We start from the raw sequence: 21,266 nt of genomic DNA, 5'->3' as shown, positions 1-21,266 counted from the left end.
GCATGCTCCAAGCAGAGGATTCTAGTCCTCTTTTTCCCTTTTTTCCCCACCTTGTTATTTTTTCAGGCCAGTAAAGAAACTGACAGAATAAAATCTCCAGATAAAACATTTCAATCTGACTATACTGGTCCTTCCACTTACAGAAATTTTCTGAGACCTAAAATAAAAGTGTACTGTCCTTTCCAGGAAGACATTTCCACTGCAAACAAGCCCCTTGCACAGAATGACCGTTCCAGTTTCACCCAAAGTTTTAGCATGAACCCAGGTAACTACTGACAGTCCAAAATCTGTGCCCTTCTTCCTCCATAAGTTCTGGATGAGGAAAACCACACTTGTCTGCCATTTTTCCCTTGGACCATCTCTACCTACAGTTGTGCTCACCCTCTGCAGAGATGAAATCTCCGGGATCCACACAAAGCACACAGAAATCAGCTCTGCCAATGCCATCACTGGAAGGAAGAGGCAAGCCGAGTCCTCCTCCTCAGAGAATTTAGCACAGCTATTTGGTACTTCTTATATTTCCTTAATCCTTAGAGATTTGTCAAGTGGGACACCTTGCTTTTTGAAGTAAGTTTGCTGCACTCTCTGCTAAGTGCTTGATTAATGGAATCCTGTGTATGTACTGATTATGAGAAGGTGGGAGTCTATCCTTTCTGTGGGAAAACTGTGCATCAAATTTTCCAGTGAAAAATGGGCAAGATTAAAGCCAAAGCAAACAGAATGACTGCTATGAAATGGGGCCAAAGTGATTTTTTAATATATTTTTAAATGTCTCTGTACTTAAAGACTTTGACAACATAATTCTGTGAAAAAGCTTATTTATCCTGTATAAAGAACACAGAGCACTAACCTCCCAAAGGAAATACGCCTGTTGCTGAGATAAATGTTTCAAATGACAGCAGAAAATTTCTCCTCTAGTAGCATGAAGAAATACAGGGAGCAAACCTCATTGCCAGCCCTCACATCCCAATTCATTTATATACTCAGTGTCGGAGAAGAGGAAGAAAAATTCCTGACCATAATTAATTTCAACCTTTTCTAATTTTACCATGGCCCATGCACATAAATATTTTCATTAACTATCCCATACAACACTCAGCTACATACTTAGCCTAATTGGTTATGGAAATGGTTTTAAATCAGGAAGGTTTAATTAGCAGCAATTATTTCACATGCTATTTCCACTATGTTATGAGATGGAATGGAGAATTTCATAACAAAACGAGTGGTTTGGGTTTTTTACAACCCCATATTCTACTGTGATGCACAACGCAGGCTTCACTTTCTGCCTATACAAACAGATGCTACTAATAGTCACAAAAAATAACTCTGGAGTTGATAGATCCTTACTTTCACATCTCAACATTGTAAGTACACCCTAACTAAAGCTAGCTTGACTTTGAGAAGGAAAAGAAAATGGGGGGTGAAGAGTCCTCCTGTTCTAATGAGAAGATGCCACGTAAACCAGCCTCCAGGATAACACGCTACACACTCTACCTTGTCTCGAAAAGTGAGCACAAATTAGTATCAGCAAGATACATTGTTGCATAGTTGAGTTTATGGATCCTGAAGGCCTCTCCTCATTGTCAAGACAACAGGGGTAACGTTCTGGTTACATGAAAATAAGCAGAAAAACTATGTCAGGATTTTACCCTGGGACAGCATAGATGGCCTTATTCCAATTATAGCTGTATGTAACTACCTAGCTGCACGCCAGGTCAACAGTTGTGCCACATCAGCAATGTTGGGGGGAAAAGATTAGGAAAAAAGTTAATTATCATCTTCACAGAAACCATTTCAAGAAAAACAGCATATGAGGACAGAGTCCCTGAGGATAACCAATGGAATAATTGTCAAAACATCTCAATCTGATACAGGAGATACCTAGACTACCTAAACAGAATTCAGTAAAGTCCATTGTTTTATACTAGGTTCTAAAATGAAGTCATAGAATCTAAGAATAGGAATTAAGAAATGGCTTTGTCAAAAATTAACTTTGTTCTCATTTCATGACAATTCTCCAACCAGATCTTCTGACTAGGATGTTAAATTTCTTGATATTTTTAGTTAGGTGTCTTGAATGTAAGGCGACCATAAAATGAAGGAAAGAGGATATTATAAATATAAAGCTGATTGTCAGATTTTATTTGGGGCAGGAAATAGAAGCAAAGTAATACTATGTCTCTCAAATATATATTCAATGTGTTTTTTTACCAAAATAAGGATATTTAATTTCGAGTAAGAAAAGGAGTTAAACTGTTATCTGCAGAGTGAACAGTGCATTTCCCAGCTGAGACAGAGTTTCACCTCCCACTCTAAACTAACTTCCTTTTGTCAGACAAATTTGTTTTGGCCTGATATTTTCCAGCGTCAAGGTGAATGTGTTTAGGAAATTTGAGGGCAAATTAGTTTGGCTGCTTTTCATTTGTTGTAGCTCTACATGAAAAATACAGTCGTCTTCATTCATTTTTGGAAGTACATGTAAGAGTAACAACAGCTATAGGCAGAAGATCAAATGTGATGCAATTATTGATCACATTAGGATAAAATATACATACAAACTTTGAAAATATCCTTCCAATATTAAATGTATTCAAAGCCAACGTGTTTGTTCATCTACAGTAGAACTGACCTTATGTTTTTTTTTTCCCTAAGGTTACTCCAAAATTTTTCAGACAGAAACAGGTTGCAAGAACAAGAAACCAAGGAAATTCCCTGCAGAAAGCACAAACCAGTGACAAATCATCAGAATTAAAAAACTAGAAACAGATCTTAAATTGGTTTCTTGCTCTTTATGGAAAAAATGTGTCTTACATTAATCTACTATTAAGGTTTAGCACTCCAAGACCTAGTGCTCAGAAGTCAGGGACCTCAGAGTAATGGCTTGATGGTTTACCCTAATCTTGCCTGTTTAATAGCTGTTATCTCATTTTTCCTTTTTATAACTAACATTTCTCTGTTGTTTTATTTTTTTGGGGTGGGGATAGGGGTAAAAAGGGAGCAAAGAGAAGATCCTAAACTAGTTTAAAATGCTTAGGTTGGTTGCAATGGGAAAGAAGGGAATGTGATGTAAAAGCCAAGATTTCTCTGAAAGTGAATGTGACAAAATCCCCAAAGCGGTATCGGTGTTTTGAATATGTTACCTAATATCCCAAACAATTCTCATTTCCAGTGTCTATGATGGGGCTTCCAAATCTTTTGTAGATTTATAGCAGATACCTGTTGTGACTTTGTCATGTCAGCCATATATATGTTGCCATTCTACTAAGAAGTGTTGGTGTTGCCATGCTAATGTATCGATTTAAAAGGTCAGGATATATTGGACTGTTGCATTTATGCCTACATATGCTCATCACATTCTTATGAGAAGAAAGAGACGGGGACTAATTTCAGCACAAATCTGTACTGTTCCCATGTACCCTGGCTATATTAATCCTGGAACTATTTACCATCGAACATACTGCTTGTGGTAGAAGGAACTGCCTCCAGTCCTATTTGGTAGGCTGCATTCCCCGAAGCAAGATAATATATATATATATATTTTACTATCTTTTTTAAAGTAGGATGAACTACAAGGTTCATCTAATTTCTTTCCACAAGTGCTGTGGTTCAGACCTGCATGAGCTTTTGGCTACCATGAAATGACCTGACTGTGGGCTACTAAATCAGCCAGAGCAATGGACAGTATCCCCCAATTGCTTCTGCATTCACCTGAGCTTTTAAACCATTGACTGATAAAAATTAAATGCCTCCTGCACTGTTTGAATTTAACCCATGGTCTGAAGCAGTTACATGAAGTCAACTACAGAAATTCAGACTAATTCAGTGCAGTCAGACTCCTTTTTTTGTGATTCCTGGAACATTTTCATTTGTTTCTGTTGGCTCCCCATAACTTGGAACACTGTTTGGTAGGCACGGTACAAAAACATGTGAAGTTCCTGACCCTAACCATTTAACATTTAAAGCAATAAATCATGCATAGGTTTGGAAACAAAAAAAGAACCACAAAATTTATCAAATGCCAAACTTCACAATTCTACCAAATGTCAGATCTGGAAATGAAAGTAAAGGTTTCACATTCCTACATGACAGCCTTAACCTTTAGACATCTCTACCCAAAAGCTCTTGTTCCTCTGCTAAATGCTACCAATTAAGAGACCACCACTGACAACTCCTCCTTTTCATGTACATATGAAAACACATTAGTTAACAACGGCCATTATGTGTGTTGCCATTATACATGAAGATGCTTTGCTGCTACTATTATAACCTGGAAGACAATAAACGATGAGAAAGTCTGATTCATTCTGACATTCTTATTGTAGTAACATAAAAACCATTACAAATGTCATGGCACTGCACAGATGTCTGTGTCATATTGACAGGATGATGTGCCTTTATCCACAGTGTAATTTGGTTAGAAATATTTGTGCAGCACGCGAAGAAAGAAAGGAATAAATATCTGGCATAGAGATAAAGAACACAGGACTCTGTTCCCTTTGCATTTATAATCGCAAAGTGATATATTTCAGCAAACATCCTCCTTGTTCTTCCTCAGTTGGCTGAAAATGGATTGTAAGGTGAGGATGCATAACTCCTCTATGGTCCATTATTTCTTATTACCATCCAGATGGAGCATGGCTATTAGAGCACCACTAAATCTCTAATGAACTGCAATGTTTTAGATTACTAATTCTTCAACAGTGTGTTTGCATATCAATAATAGCATGTAAAAACAACAACAGTCTAACTAATTAGTCTAGATCAAATCTGCTCAGCTCAGCTTCCTGTCCCTCCTAGTCTGTGTGTTTGTGTGGGTGTTCAACGCTGATGCAATTTCCATTAAACTCCTTCCAAAGCTTCTAATCACCGCTTCTAATATTGCAAACATTTAGAAGTATTTAACGGCTTCTCTTGCTTATATAAAGCATTTAAACAAAAACACACCCATGTTTATTAAACCATATGAATAATTTTCTTGCTATTCTGTCTGTAACGCAAGGGGGTTTAAATCTCACTTGTTCCAAAGATAGCTAGAGAGTAGTTTACTTGGGACGGCCCCAGTATTTATCATTAAGTCCTCCATTTAGCAAAGCACTTTAGGGTTTAATTCAGTAATATTTTCTGATATTCCTGGGTTTGTTTGGGTTTTTTTAACAGGTTACACAGAAATTTGATTAAAGCTTGTGTTTTCCTGGATTGCTCCTTTAGCAGTTGGTAGAACACGTAAAACAGTGGCAGTGCTGGTCCCACTCTGAAGCTTTTTCTTTTTTCCTACTTCCCCCCCCCCTAAAATGGCCAAAGTATGCTGTGGGATCTAGGAAGTCACTAGCTTCCTAAAATTGTAAGCCTACTCCAAAGCCCATCAACACAACACAAATAACATCCATCTGTTATGATCCCTGAAAAATATTAATGAAGATTTATTATTTTTACATTAAGACTAACACTTCAGATAAATCAATTCTGCCATTTAAAATCCCATTTAACAGCCAATGCTACCCGTCAACATCCCAGAAGAGACAGCGGAGTAACCTCAACACGGGTGCAACCACGGACACCTGCCTGCTCCTACCCAAGGAACAGAAAGAGAACAAGGTACTCAGCAGCACCAACCACATCAGCTCCCGTAAGGTCCCACAAGACACCAGCAGGACCAGCTTTCAGCCCCTGCTGCAACTGAAACATGTGATAGGGCTCAACACACCACCACACAGACAGCGTTGCATGTCACTAAACAGACCTCTCTGCTAAAATGACCGAGTGCATGGGGAAAGGGAAGGTTGGCCAGGGACCTCCAAAGGGCTGTGACCATGCCATGGGTGTTGTAGGCATCTCACGCAGTTGTTTTCCCCTTCTTCACTTCATTCATCTGCAGACAAGGAGATTTGATTACAAGCTCCTTCTTGCATGGCCAATCTTCACCCACATTTAATTATTTCAGACTTGCATCCTCCAGCCTTTCAATATTTTCTGATATGGCACTGGTGCCAGCAGCTTTTCACTGAACTTCTTACCTTACTGACTTGCCCTTTTTTTTTTTCCTTCTTTCAAGTGCCACTATAGAAAGATTGTGTTTGATTAACCAGAAAGTTATATTTCCTCTAGGTAAGGTGGACTATCAATTTGAGCAAGAAATGTCTGCATTAATGAGGCACAGTAGTAACCTTCTTTATGCCTCAATTTTCTATTCAAAATAATGGAGTGGAAACATCCATCAGATTACACGCTTTGAAATGTTTCTGGTCAAGGAGGAGGAAGAAGGGCAAATAAAGTTAGTCCTTTCACCATATAAAGGAATTATAGCTTATTCCCAAGTCTTTACCAAACAGGTGATCATTCAATCATATCACGTAAAAAAATAATTTCCATACACAGGACCTTGCTGAAATGAATGGTAAGGTTTTACAATACACCTAGATGAATTTCAGGCATAAGTCCTAGCGACCTTCAAATGGGACTCATCCTTCTAATTCCCTCCTGACTATATTGGGAAGATCCACCCATAAACCTAAACGTCAGAAATGTTCCTTTCATTATGGCTTGCAGCCAGAAAAACACTTAAAGGTAAGCTCCCATTAAGCAACAACGAGGTCAGTGGGACTATTCAAGTGCTTAAAGCACACCACATGTTTAAGGTCCCAGTTCAGGAAGGACCAAAGGACCTGATGAAATGCTTTCAAAAAATAGGTAAGAATTCATCACACCTCACTCTGCCCCTCTAAGCCTTTAACCTAACATCATTCAATCGCGTATGAGGCAAGAGATGAGACTTAAAGGATGCAACACCCCACCCAAAGGCAGATGATGTTTGCCTGTACGACAAATGATTGTGTTTTCAGGCTGTTCAACCCTGGCAACACATTGCAAGAACGACAGTCTTTCCCTTGCTGCTACCCATTACTGTTGGCGTGTGCACACACAAACAAAAATTTGGAAGGGACAAGGATATGACTGCTACCTTCAGTGTTCCAGCTTCGGAAAAGATCCAATTTAAGGGGTTTTTACCTCAAAACTGACTATTTTCCACTGAGGAAAAAACTGACACAGAACTCGCCACGATGCCATTTCTACAGAGCTGAGCTTTTTCCTCCAGAGGAATTCAATCTCCAAGCCATCTCTAATTGTCACATCACCATGTAGAAATCAGTGGCAGATATTTCTAATCTCTTTTCCATCAGCTTCGCCCTATATTGATTCTGATTACACTTCACAGTACAGCTTTGAAATATGCTTTAATTTTCCTGACATATTTTAGAAGAAATTAAATATTCTGCTCTATTAGAAAATCTTTCATGTTGTTATGCAACAGAAATGTAGACAAAATAAAAGCTTGTAATCTTTCAACTTTTAAAAAATATCTTTTTCTATCCGCTGGTATCCTTCCTTTTACCTGCTTGCTTATTTTCCCCTGGAAAAAGAGGGAAATCATTGAAAGTGAGAAAATTGCCCCCAAATCTCTCTTTTTTTTCTTAATCTTTAAGGAAGATTTTGCTTCCATCTTTCTATTATTCTTCCAGTGTGGAATACCAAAAGATGTGATTTTTTAATTTTTTTTTAAAAGAAATTAAAGGTATAAAGATGGAAGGAAAGAGGGAGGAAATAAAATTTCCACAATAAAATTAGTATTTTCTCTTTCTTTAGTGTAAGTCTTTTAATTTCTTAACATTCTGATGAAAACACTGAGGCAAGAACATTTATCTGAGAATTGTATTAAGGTACAAAGGACTTTCAATGACAAAATAAAGTCAAACTCCTCTACTGGAATTAATTTCCCTCTGTTTCCTGCAGATGGACTTTATTCAGACCCACAGTGAGAACAGGTTCTTCTTCCATAAATAACTGAATCAAGACTGGTCAGCTCCAAACAATGGCTTCCAAATATGTTAGACAATATGAATGTCACCATGCAGCCCTCATACTTGAGAAAAAAAATGCCACTACAGCTTTGTTTTAGACACTCCATTCATCTCTCAATGCCTCGCACGATTTGGATGGCAACAGCATTTCCACAGGGAACTGAACTTCCCCAGAATAAATGTATCCCAGCATGCGCATGCACATTTTACAGTTCATAAATGGAAGTGAGAAAGGGTGAATATGAAGCGCAAACATGCAGCCACTACATCACAAACCATAAAACATCACTGAACATTAACGGATGGTCAACCATCTACAGAAAGCGAGCTTTGCTAGCTCTGCTTTGCTTAACCACGAGATTTTCAGCTGTACTTTACTCTCCCTGCAATATCAGACAGGTGCAGGGTGGGGAGGGACTTCAAGGGATTGCCTGGTCCAACTTCCACACTGAGGCAGGAGCAAGGATACCTGGAGCAAGCCTGATGAATAGTCATCGATGAAGCAGAGTCTACCAAATCTGATGGTTGCTTTGCCCATGGTCTGAATCCACTCACAGCTGCAAAGTTTTGGTGGACTGATGCTGGGAACACCTGTTACCAACATCAGTCTTTCATGCCCTCCTAACTGACCTGACTGCCCTTCAGCGAACACAGAGGACCCACATTGTTTTACCTTTCAAGCACACTCTTTCCATAGTAGAAGTCAATCTTCACGTTCCCCTTCACCTTCCATCAGCTTAAACCAAAGTCTGTTCCACCAACTGTCCCCCTGAGATCGCATCTTGTAGCAGATTGTTACTGAGCTCCTCTCTCTCCAGCTGGTCTACAGCTTTCTTAAAGCCCTCTATCAAACAAACCAAACCAATGTAAAAAAGATGTCTCACCAGCCCTAACCCCAGCAGAATAAATACCTTCCTCAGTTTGCCTGTGACATTGCTCCTGATACTTTCCAGAGCTAGATTTACAGGTTTTAGCCCACTGATGAGCTACATTTCAGTCTGCAGTTGCCCACCACTTCCCCCGCCCTTCTCCTTCAGGACCCTCTCCAGCCTCACAGCAGCAGAGACAGTTATTCCCTATATTGTGCTTCTTCACACGTGGTGCGTTGCACTTGTCTTTATTAACATTCACCTTGCTCATTTTGGGCTGCCTTTCCAATTTACCAGGATCATTATGGATTCTGATGCTGTCATCTAAACCACTTGCAACCCTTCCCCTAACTCTCCTGACATACTCTCTCTGTTCCGTCACTCAACTCGGCTAATGAAACTATTGAATAAAATCACACATGGGGCAAAGACTTCCCTGGCAATTCCCTCCAGGCTTGACAGCAAAGCCCTTGATTATTTTTTGAGAGAGGTTTTTCAGTCAGTTATTGCCAACTTTGTTATGACCGTGTTGAGATCACCTTTCACTCATTTGCTATGAGTCCACTATGTAGAAAAGTGTCAGAAGCCTTTTCAAAAGTTCAGATATATTGTGTCTACTAAATTCCCTTTATTCACTAGGCAGTTATGTGTCAAAGAAAGAAATCAGATTAATTTGACATGAACTCACCTTGACAAATCCATGCTGGCTGCTGGCCAATGGAAGAAAACTAGTTTTAATCATTCATGACCAAAATATTCCTACTAAAGTACAACTGGATTTTTTTTTTTTTTTTATTTTTTTTTTTTTACTTAGCACTGGCAGGGATGTACAGCAGGTAACCAGAGGAGAGATGCCATTTTGGATGCTACCCTGTCCTTCCTCCAAATTGAAGGGAAAGGGGTAAAGCTCTTTAAGGAGGAACCTGCAGTCATACTCTCAACATAGGCTATGCTTCCAGCAGTGGAAGGTTTTTCCTGATTCTACCAAAGTTCTTGCAGAAAAAGCTGCAGGAATGATGAAGGGAGACATGAGACGTGCTGGCTTAGTCCTCAATGCCCTTAGTATTTTCAAGAGGAACATTACACTGTACTACCTCAGACCTACAGAAATGAAGCAATGAGAAACCAAGAACTAATATTTGTCAACTTTTATTCAATTACCTGATATCTCTTCGTGCCACCAAAAATGTTACAGTACCACAGGCAGCAATGCAATAATGAAGCCTTCCAAAGATTTGGGCTTTTTCTTTCTTTTACAAAACCAACACAAAATCCACAAAAGCCACATCAGCCTCTCTGGATGTGCAATGATGTCACGCAGTTCTTCAGTTCCAAAAGCCAACCTAACAAAATTTAGGCAAGGAAATCTCTTGATTGACCTGAAAAAAATATTATTTTTAAGGCCTGATTTACTGATATGATTCAACTTTTCTACAACAGGACACTTCCTAAAACAATTTGTCTCCTCACTCCACTGCCCATCCTAACAACTTTCCATACACTCTGATTTATAAACCGCAGCACTTGCCTGCAAGTAAAGGTAGGCCAATATTAACGAGATTTAACAGAAAACAGCCATTTTACCCACTGAGAAGCACAGCTCCACAGAAATCAGGCAGGATTTACCCGGGTATCTGGCCAGACTGACTTGGGTAACTCTCCCTTTTGAATGTTAGCTACACACAGGTATTATCTCATGAGTACATAAAATTAAGCCCTGCAGATTTCCAATGATCTCTGTGCAGACACAGGCCTACATCACTCACTTGGCTTTCTGAAACTTCAGAACAGAAAAACACGAGCAATTTCCCCAGCCCCTTCCATCCAAGTGGTACAATACCTTCAGGGTTATCTTTTATCTAAGATTTGTTTACCCCTCTAGCACAATATGCTGTAAAGCTGTGTTGTGTTGTGAGCTAGTCAGATATATTTGCTGATCTAGTTGGATTAATTAAAACTTTTTGCTTCCTGAGAGATACAGATGTTATGAGTAATTCAGGACAACACGATAATTCCTCTGGGACCATCTCAGGTGGTTGCTTACACTGTGTGTGAGCAAGAGCACTGTGTAAAGGTTGATTTTCCATATTTATGTATCATTTATTTAATAGCAATTTTCAGTTGTTTTAAATAACATAGCTTAATAGCATGAAATAACATTTCTTTCTTCATTCTTACCTCTCCCACTCATTGCCCCATCTCTCTTGATACCATAAATTCATTTAAACATATCAAGCCAATGATAATAAAAGTAAAGCTTATACAAACACACCACACTAGCTATAACCTTGGGGGGAAAAAAAAAATCCCATAAAGCTTCCCAAGGAGGCTGTTTTACAGTTTTAAAGCTCTTCATATAAAAAGGCACATGGTGGTTTTGCTATAAACTAGAACCTGAATATCTAAAAACCTACTGCCGTGTCAGAGTTAAAGCAAAACAAGGCACATGTGCTTCTGCCGATCACGTTTGCTGTATCCACCCCATTCTCACTGCAGTTTCATGAAACAGTAGATGATGCTAGATCTTTTACTCTCTATGAGTAACTTCTTTTTTACTGTAGGCTGCTGATATGCTTATACTCTAAGGCTGCCTTTTCCATGCGGCTGTTCAGAAAATAGTCAGATTGCCAAGTTTGGCTGCTGCACTGAGACCAATACCCTGTCTGGAAATGCTTTATCTGCTCCAGCTGTGAGACATAACCAAGACTGCTAATAATTAAAAGAAATCACAGAAATATCTTGATATCAAGTGCTGATAGCACTTGAACTATGGTTCAGCAGTCCAGAAATATCAAAATGCTTTTTCAATGGTACTCAAAAGGGGAAATTTCCACTTGCAAGGCAACTTCATGTAACTTTGTGACACTTCCTTCTGTTTGCGCTGATGGGTAAGCATGAATGAACAGTTTTTACTTTCTCCTGATCTGGATGTTAAAGAATGTATCACCTTTCTCATTGCCTCATCTGAAATACTAAACTAATAAATTTAACCTTAGTTTCACTTATAACTTGTATCATGGACTCAGTTGTACACAAATCTTTACCCTTAGTCTTCTTGGTGTCCTGCTGCCTTTTGAGAACCTTTCTTCAAGCTCTGAAATACCAAGATACTCTCACTTCGAAGACAAGGAGTAAGGGTGATACACAGCTTTACTTCCTGTAGTTCACCCAGCGGGATATTGGTGACAAGGCCAAATGCCAACCTGCCCAGAACATGACAGCTAGAAATACACCCAAATCTGCCCTTTTGGGAAAATCTGTGGCACCCTGTCTCAACATTTAAAACCACTCTGGGTCAAGCAGCTCTTCACTGCAAGCCACTCCCCAGATCAACACCTCCTCCTCCATTAGCCCTTCACCTCTTAGAAGCCCAACCAGAAACTAATGGTTTCCTCCAGACAATCTCCAGCACCCCTAAACAAAATGCTGTGTCTTTGAGACATAGTTATTAATGCACAGCTGAGTGTCAGCCTTTCCAGGTGGATGCATGCTTGTGTAGAGGAGTAGGAGGGAAGCAGCTACAGGCAGAAGAGCTCACAGTTTGGAAGCATCCTTGTCTGCTCCTTTCAGTAGCCTCAATCAGGGCAGTTTTGACAAATTCTGTAGTACATTCACATTGTACAACGTAGAAGACAATGAAGAAATGAGAAGCTGCTTCATCGCTCCATCACTGGGCCAAATTTTGTAGGACAATCAAATACTAAGTCCAAGCTGGCAATAACCTGCAAGCTGGCAATAACCTGCACCCTCCAGGGGGTGCAGGCTGTCACCCAGCTCTCCAGCCACCTCACCCTGACTGCTGGGGAAACCTCCTGCACCCCACCTGCCAAACACAGCTTGGGGGTTACATCTGTACAGAGCTGAAACAAGGGCTTGCTAGCAGGGCCACGCTCTTGTTCAAAGAGGTACGTTTCCCCCCACTGGTCCACATTTTAAGAAACTCTAAGGAGCAGTGCAAAAATTGGCACAAGTCCTCTACTTCTGAAGAGGTCAAACTCTTCTCAGCTCTTGGTCTGGTGGTGCAGAGCAGTGTCTCTCCCATATCCCAAATCTCTGCAGGAAAAGAAAATGCCCTTACACAGGACTGACTCTTGTAGGACACCGTCAGAGCAAAGCTGGATTTCAACCATAGCTAAACACTCAAGCCTCTGAATTCCTGCAGATGTAAAGCCTTCTCACATTACTATCTGTTGCTGTGAAAAATACCATTTAATCTACGCTACTGGCAACGATTTTTGCTAGAAGGTGCTATCTTACACATTTTCCTTGGGATCAAAAATTAAATCCTATGGACTCTTGGGATTGCTTGTCTGGAAGCCTGCCAGACAAGCGTTTTCCTACAATTACACACTGTTGTGTCAGTGCGTGGGCTTAGCCACTGCTTAACAAATTTACTAGAAAAACCTCCATGATTCATGCAAACAGCACTGAAGTGGCTAACTACCATATATTGGCAGGGAACTGACAAATGTTACTTGAACAATGAAAGAACCCACTTGAATAATGAATTAGGTTTTGGCAGATCAATGGAGAGATGAGTGACAGTCTGTGGCAGCCCAAGTCACAACTCCAAAAGAAGAGCTGAGCAGCAGCAAGGGAGGGTGCCACGAGCAACCAGCAGACTCTCAGCATCATTTACCCAATATGGGAGGTTTTAGAACCAGAGGTGGCTCAGATGAGAGCATCTCACCCGATCTCGGTAGGAGCGAGCATGTCCTATTCTCTCTTTAGTAAGATTAAAAGCAGAGCAGGGTATCAAGAGGAACCTACCCACGCTCTCCTTCATCAGCTCTCCCTGAACAATAATAACTTCAGGTCAAAGTAACAGCAATCACGTCTGTTTTCTTTTCCAACCTGCAAATCATCATCCTGGGTATTTTTAAGATGAAAACAAGTCGTCAGCATTTCAAGCCATGAAATTAGAAACTGAATTTTGGAAAGAGCTGCCTAGAAATTGCTCCAATAACTGGCAGAAATGACCAATTTTCTAGACAAGGTATCCTATACAATCACCATAACAAATTCTTCTGCTCATACACAAAACCCATCTGAATTAACAAGCCTGCCTTCATCATAATTTAAAACCAGTCACTGAAAAATAGCATCTCCCCCACAATCACCTCCCCATAAATCTGGAAGTAAATAAAAGCCAAAGCAAGCTATGCATGTGAGATATAAGTATCTCCCTAAAGCAACAACAAAGCCAACAACAACAAAGCACCCTTTCTAAGCTCTTCTGGGGACTGATGGATGAGTAAGAGATTCTCCTGGGACTTTCACATCCTGAGGAACAGTGAAGTATTCAACTTTCACTGATACTCCTGACTTCGATATCTTGTTCTGACCTTCCCTTGCAGCAAGAATCATCGGAGCATTTCAGTGACAAGTGGAATATAGTGGATTTCTGTTTTTGTTAGAGGAAGGACATGCTGGGTTGGATCCACTCAGCCGGACAAATAAACTCATGGAAATGCCATATTTATGCAGCTAGACTGACACTGCAATCTACTCTAGGTCATTCAGAGCAATTTCATCATTGCACACGAACAGGGGCAAACTGATTGCTCCAGGTTACACATGAAGCACACAGACATGTGTCAGAGACCTTCTGAGTTGCAAGCTGCACGTTGTGGTTGAACCCAGCAGGCAGCTGAACACCAGGCAGCCAGCCGCTCACTCACTGCCCTCCAGTGGGATGGGGGAGAGCATCAGAAAAATGGTAAAACTGGTCAGTTGAGATAAAGACAGTTCAAAAGGACAGAAAGGGAAGGAAAAATAATAGGAATGATAAAAGAATATACAAAACAAGTGATGCACAATGTAATTGCTCACCCCCTGCTGACCAATGCCCAGCCAGTCCTCAAGCAGTTTGCCACCACTCCTAACCAACTCCCCCCAGTTTTATTGTTCAGCGTGACATCATATGGTATGGAACATCACTTTAGCCAGTTTGGGTCAGCTGTCCTGGCTGTCCCCTCCCCCAGCTTCTTGTGCCCCTCCAGTCCACTCGCCAGCAGGGCAGCATGAAAAGCTGAAAAGTCCTTGACTTGGCATAAGCACTGCTCAGCAGCAACTACGACATCAGTGTGCTGTCAACAGTAGTCTCATCCAAAATCCAAAATGCAGTGCCCTACCAGCTACAAGGAAGAAAATTACCTCTATCCCAGCTGAAACCAGGACACTGGGAAGCTGGCCACTTTTCTCTCAGTGGAAGCACAGGAGGGAAGAAGGCATACGGTAGTACATAAATTCTTGTCGTTTAAACATTCACACTTATTTCTTCAGAAAACCCCATCTCATTCTGCAAGCTGTTTCACCCTGCCAGATTGCCACCTTCTCCAAAATACCTTTTCCCTTTTACAGACTTTCTGCTCACAGAAGTCCTGGCTGTGCCGAGTTGCAAGGTAGGAATGGTATACAAACCAAAAGTATCTATCTTCCTGGCTCCCTAATGCATTCCTTTCTGTGAAAGGCACAAAACCAGTTTGTTGTACACCTACATCTATGGTGGTGCTGCAGAAGCCTAAAACCTGCCTGTGGACTGAGCTAGAGCAACGTGCAGCGGCAGAGACCGAGTTTCTTGCTAGAGGCTGAGAGGAGATAATGGGAGGTTTACAAGAAAGGTCCTTCCTGAATGATAAACAATTCCTGGTCCACTGAAAGTATCTGACATTTGTTCTGTTCTGTGCAGAGGGGGGACAAAATGACCTCCTATCAACACAAACGGAGCTACAAAATCAGATTTTCAATGTATATTCAGCAACTCCAGGCAGCAAATGCAGAATAGGTATTTAAACAATAACCCTTGTGAAAACCTTGCTCCCCTGTCATCGGATGCTTTATGTTTGCTATTTTTAGGTTTTCATGTGTCAAGAAGCAACAGAAAAAATCTTGCTGAACAGCACTGGACACCAAGAAAAAGCAAGTGAGGCAAAAAGGAATCTGAAGTAAGCTGCACAAGATGAGGTTAAGTTATTCAAAGCTCTCTTTCTTGCAAGACAGGTGATGTATTTCAGTCTAAATATCCCACCCAATTCTGTCCTCAGTGAACAAGCAAGTGACAAACTGCCAATCAAACTGAAAAGCATCTCCATTCACCTAGGTTTCCCCACCAGTGCCCAGCACCGAGCAATGCTTTATCAGCAGCTACAGAATCTTAATTTGGCTATTTTTAACAAGTACACCATTTTGCAATCCTGCCCACCAGAAGGATTTGCAAATCTCTCCAAATACTCCTCCCAGGCCCTGATAACTTTGCCAGTGTGAACAGGAAACTTCAGGCTTGCAGAACAAGCCGTCGCTAGTTGACAATGCAGTGAAGATTTCTTCCATATCTGCAGTCTGCATGAGTAGGCAGCTGGGATTGTGATGAATTACTATCTCTGATTCCAGTGCTAAGTTTAAGACGTTTATTTGGCACGGTGTTAGAAAGGACGTTGCCAATATCAACTATTGGTATTAGCAAACTTCTTCAGGAAAACTATCAAAGATATTTCACAACCTCTCTCTGCTTATAACAGTCAGTTCAGCAACCAGTGTTTTTTATTGATTGAACTGTAATTGAATTTTGCTGATTTTTTATCTCAAAACACTGTTTCAAAAGAAAAACTGAAACACCTTGCTTTGAAAACAACTCAAAATTTTCAGTTCTTAGTTACACCTTTTCTTGGGGCCAAACCCCGTTCCCAAGATCACCAACCACTTTGCCTGACAAACTGCTTTTTTCATCAGCTATCTGTTGTGCCTTTCTGTCCCTTTCTGGTGTTCAGACTGTCATGTTTTCAGCAGCTGGCACTGCAAAGCATGTTTATACACCTGCAGGTCTGATCTCTTTGAAAGAAATATTGCAAGTATAAAACCCAAGACCAGTATTCTGTTTGGAAGTTTGCATATTTTCTAACCACTATTTAACCAACTAAGCAAGTCCTTTAGATTTCACGAGTAGTCATTGTACTAATCTGCATGAACTGAAAATCTTCAAATCTTCATTGATATGTTTGCAAAAGATTCAACCATCGGATCATAATTGAGCATTTTTACATTTGTGAATAATCTAAAAAGGTGGTTTCCTCTGTATGTAGCCTTCCTGTGTGCCACAGTGCGCTTCACCCCCCTCACAGGATAAGCCACATTTATTCTGATGGCCTTAATTTTACACAATAAGCAACTTAACTGTCCTTTTGCCAGGCTTCTTAAATTTTAGATTCTACTTTTGACTTTGTCCAAAAGCCTACAAACCTACTCATTGTTTTCCAACTACTAAGCTTAAAGGTACCAGTTATAAATTTGACATGTACATTCAATAATTTGGTAGCTAATGCTTACGAAAACTATTAAAATCAACCAGTGGCACATACATAGGTTGTAAATGTCACCTTTGATACTGCTACGTGTACTCCCCATCTTTAACATGGGTTTCAGAGATTAAAAAAGAAGAGTATAATCCACCTAGAACAAAGCAGGTTGCAATCTCTATTTCCTTTCTATTTACCGACGCCATGTATCTATTTTGTTATTACTATTATTATTATTCATTATGTTTTTATGGCGCTCACCCCATCCTAAATCATTTACCACAGATGCTTAGCTCGTTCTGTGAGACCCTCCTCTGCAGGGCAACAGAAGTCCCCACAGAAGACAAGGGAAGTACATATTAAAATATTTAAAATGTTCTATATCCACTTTATTCTCCAAATCCCCAGCCTTCTGTAAATACCACAAAGCAGTTTCAACAAATGGCTAATCAGCACCTAAAGGTTTTGTATGGCCTAGCTGCAATAGCTCATTAATGCTCTAGCTTGGGGATTTGCTTTTTATGGACTTCGAAATGTTTTTAAAACACATCAACCCATCATGTAAAGATGCTGTTCAGCAGAAATTTCATTGCACCACGCGGCAAGCAGAGTCCTAAAACTGCAACCTCTCTTTTTAAAAAGCATTTTAAAATCTCCAGACAAATGACTTTAATCTTCTAAAGATCTAGAAAGACTGTAGCAAGAAAACTTCCATTTTATAGTTCAGTATTTCTCTGAGATGAGCTCGAAGTGTTAGCTGAGATAATTATCAGGGAGATTATGCAGATCTTATTTTCAAAAGGTTTTGTTTGGTCTCATTACATAATTGCTTAGTGTTTGTATACAGCTCGGAAAACAGCATCAGGGAAATACCAAGAATTATTTATTTAACAGAAAAATAATTGTCCCAAATGATATTAACATTTTCAGCAGTCTTTATTATATTTTCAAGATTTCTGGTAGCCTGGAGAGCAGCTGAGTGATCTAACCTCGACAGCACATGAAAAGAGAAATGTGCCTTACCACTATTGTTTTTAGACTAAATCAGTGGAGCTGTGAAACAGTGGAAACCAGAGAAAAGGTGCAATACAGCGTCTTATGATTCCCTTCCCTTCTAGCTTTGCTGGTGACAAAAGTCACCACATTCAGAAGAGAAAATCAGGACTTGTTGTAAGACAAACCAGCGCCATAATGTACACAAACACTTTATGGAATCACTACATGTTTCAAGAATTGGCTAAACCCACTTCAAACGTTGCCAAGCCTGTGCAAGTTTAAAAGCAAAACTCAGTCAGACTACCTGAATTCAAATATACAAGAATTCGCAATAAACGCAATAAAATCAAATTCTACTTACAGCCAACCATCATCATGGCCACTGAAAAAATCTTCTCTCCATCAGTGGTTGGTGCTATGTTTCCAAATCCTATCGTTGTAAGGCTTGTCATGGTAAAGTAGAGAGAAGATATGTACAAAGAGTCTTTACTGGGTCCTCCTTCCCACTGCCCTGAGCCAGTGGTGTTGTATCGATATGGTGTCCCGATACTTAGTGCCAACTGGTAGAGCCAGCTATCTGTTTTGATTGTATTAGTGACTTCATCTATAACTTCGTAGTCCCCAATGCTGTACCATATACAAGCTAGCCAGTGGGCCACCAGTCCAAATACACACACCAACAGTACCAGTACAGCAGCACCATATTCCAGATAATGGTCCAACTTCCTGGCAACTCGACCGAGTCGTAGAAGACGCACCACTTTTAAGGAACTGAAGAGGCTACTGATCCCCTAGAAAAGAATAAAAATTATTATTTCATCTGAAATATCCCACTGGTTAGCACAGAAGGCTGTACAACGATTCCTACATCTGCTTTAAATCTTTTTATACAATTTTTTCATGCCTCAGGTGACATAATACAAAACCAAACCCTCCCCCCACTGCAGCACTTTCATCCTCATCAAGGTAAATCAAGTTTGGCACTCAGTACATGGATAAATTACTTCTTTCAAGCTCAGTCTTTCCAAGTAACAGATGAGTTCTGTGGGATCCAAAGAAAGAAATGGTATGTTTGTTACAACACGGGAGCGATTCGATCATTTGCCAGTTTGAAGTAAATGGGAGACTCTTGTTCTGACCTCCTGGAGTTCTAACGCAGTGGAAGGGCAGAGTCACAGACAGAACTACACCATCCAAGTGGATTCTTTTTGAAGCTTCTCAGAAAACAGTATTCTATTAAATCCAAGCAGAGGGTTGCTGTTCTGGCCAAAATGGGGGTCGACCTACTTCAACAACCCTTAGCTTAACAGACACTCAAGAAAAACGTCAGAAAGTATCTGTAATGGGTAACTACAGAGAAATCTGCCTGCTGTTCCCCTCACCCACCACAAAGTAGCTGGGTAACTTCCTCCAGTCCAACAGTCTCCACCTCATTATCCTTCACCACAGCTAACAGAACGCTGAGTATTTCGTTATTTATAAGAAGTCTCACTAAAACAACATGGAACTAACAACCGTGGGCACATCACCTTTCTGAGTGAGGGTAACACAGACCACAAGGCACTGGCAAGAAAACCACACGCCTTTGCATATAAGGTTAATTTCCTTTCTGATCAAGACATTGCAGTTATTTTCCTAAAGCAAGTATCTGTGCAGTGTCTTCTTTCACACAAGATAAATGAAGTACAAACAAATGAAAGTACAAATATTTAGGGAACAGAAGCACAGGGACAATCAAAAAGTTAATATAAACATCTGAGAGGGAACAAGAAATGTGCATGCCCTCCTCAATGCACAAATTGTTTGCAATGTATTTTAATAGAATTAATAAATGCAGAAAGAGAAGAAAAATATGTTCCTGATCTATTGCAATCCCATGATATACCTAACTTGTGCATTAAATTAATTAGTGGCTCAAAATAGAAGGTTTGTAAAGGAAGGTTTCTAATATAAAGCATTCAGAAGCTGAAGACATTTAATTTAAAGTAGAAATTAAGACATAGAAAGCAATGAGGCAAACATTCCTAGTTACTGTGCCAAGATTAAATTGCCCTTTTCTATGCATCATTATCAAATCAGTCTAGTCAAAACACTGGCTAATTATATTATCAAACAGTAAAAGACTGGAGTTTCTAGAGTTTTCCATACCAGAAAAACATTAATCTCTTTTGCACCTCTGTTTCTTTTCACAACTAATGTTTGAAGGGTAACATACATCTGATATTTCTAGATATAATGTTTGACAGAGTTCTTATATGCTTTTCAAATCCTGCTGTAATTTGTTTCAGATCCTCAAATCCTTAATAAATTGAAGTTCTGTATTTGCATTCAAGCTCTCATGATGACTAATACCATGGAGGGAATTGGAATTTTCCCATTTTGATTTCTGTATTTTGCATTTACACAAGACACAGATCTAGCTTATCATTCTTATTTCCACCTAGACATATATGTACTTACTTGCTTTGGGATATATATCTGTGAGGCAATCCCAACAGCCAACTTGCCCAATAAACTGGGAAGTCCTTCACAATATTCATTACACAATGGACTGGGAACAATGGACTACTAAATAAGAGTCATACCCCACAGAAACAGTATCTACATTAAAAAAGAAAAGTATAGAGTAGTTTAATAGTGTATTTCACTAAATAAATCCGCAGTTTGTTTCAGCGAATTAACCCTGTTCTGAAAGTTTACAACTTGCTGTGAAATCAGAGGCAGAAAAAAGCTGGGGTTTTTTTGTAGGATTAGGTCCTATTGTGTTGGTCAAGAAGATACACATTTTACTTAAACAGTCACTGTTCATTCCCAAGATGAAGGCTAGGGAAGGAGTTAAAGACCTGGAACTTAAACTTGGGAGTCCCATTTCTGCATCCAGTAGTTCATCCCAGTGGCAAGGCCTACACTGCACTTTCTACTGCCCAAACCCAAACTGAGTCAACCCTTAATCAGGAGAGTTTGTCTGACACTCCATCGCTCATCGATATTACATCTTCCCTCTAAGTTCCATGGACAGTTTAGCAGTGGCACAACTAATATAAAAATATAGCATATATTTCAAAGTCTGGGAGAAACTTTGCACTGTGATCTTTTTTTTCCCTAAGCACAGATATCAATCACATCTCTTAAGTATAAACCAAAGAGAAACGTTTCATTTTAGCTGACATTGAAATGTAATCTTTTCAAAGAGTAATTCATTTAAGTAAGTTTCACTGTAAGTCTTAAAGTCAGTGCAGTCTCCACCC

The 21,266-nt window shown here is 39.9% G+C and overlaps 1 protein-coding gene across 1 annotated transcript in view; it reads right to left on the bottom strand.

The window, feature by feature from the left end:
• Positions 1-21,266, bottom strand: part of KCNH5 (potassium voltage-gated channel subfamily H member 5) — a 160,206-nt gene that overhangs the window by 79,023 nt on the left and 59,917 nt on the right. The window contains exon 7 of the mRNA XM_055717136.1: positions 18,380-18,809. Coding sequence (XP_055573111.1) covers positions 18,380-18,809 — 430 coding nt within the window. The remainder of the gene's footprint in view (positions 1-18,379; positions 18,810-21,266) is intronic.

The sequence above is a fragment of the Falco cherrug genome, chromosome 7, assembly GCF_023634085.1.
Source record: "Falco cherrug isolate bFalChe1 chromosome 7, bFalChe1.pri, whole genome shotgun sequence".
Lineage (NCBI taxonomy): Eukaryota > Metazoa > Chordata > Aves > Falconiformes > Falconidae > Falco > Falco cherrug.
The sequence above is the reverse complement of the archived record's forward strand: the minus strand, read 5'-3'. Positions and strand labels throughout refer to the sequence as shown.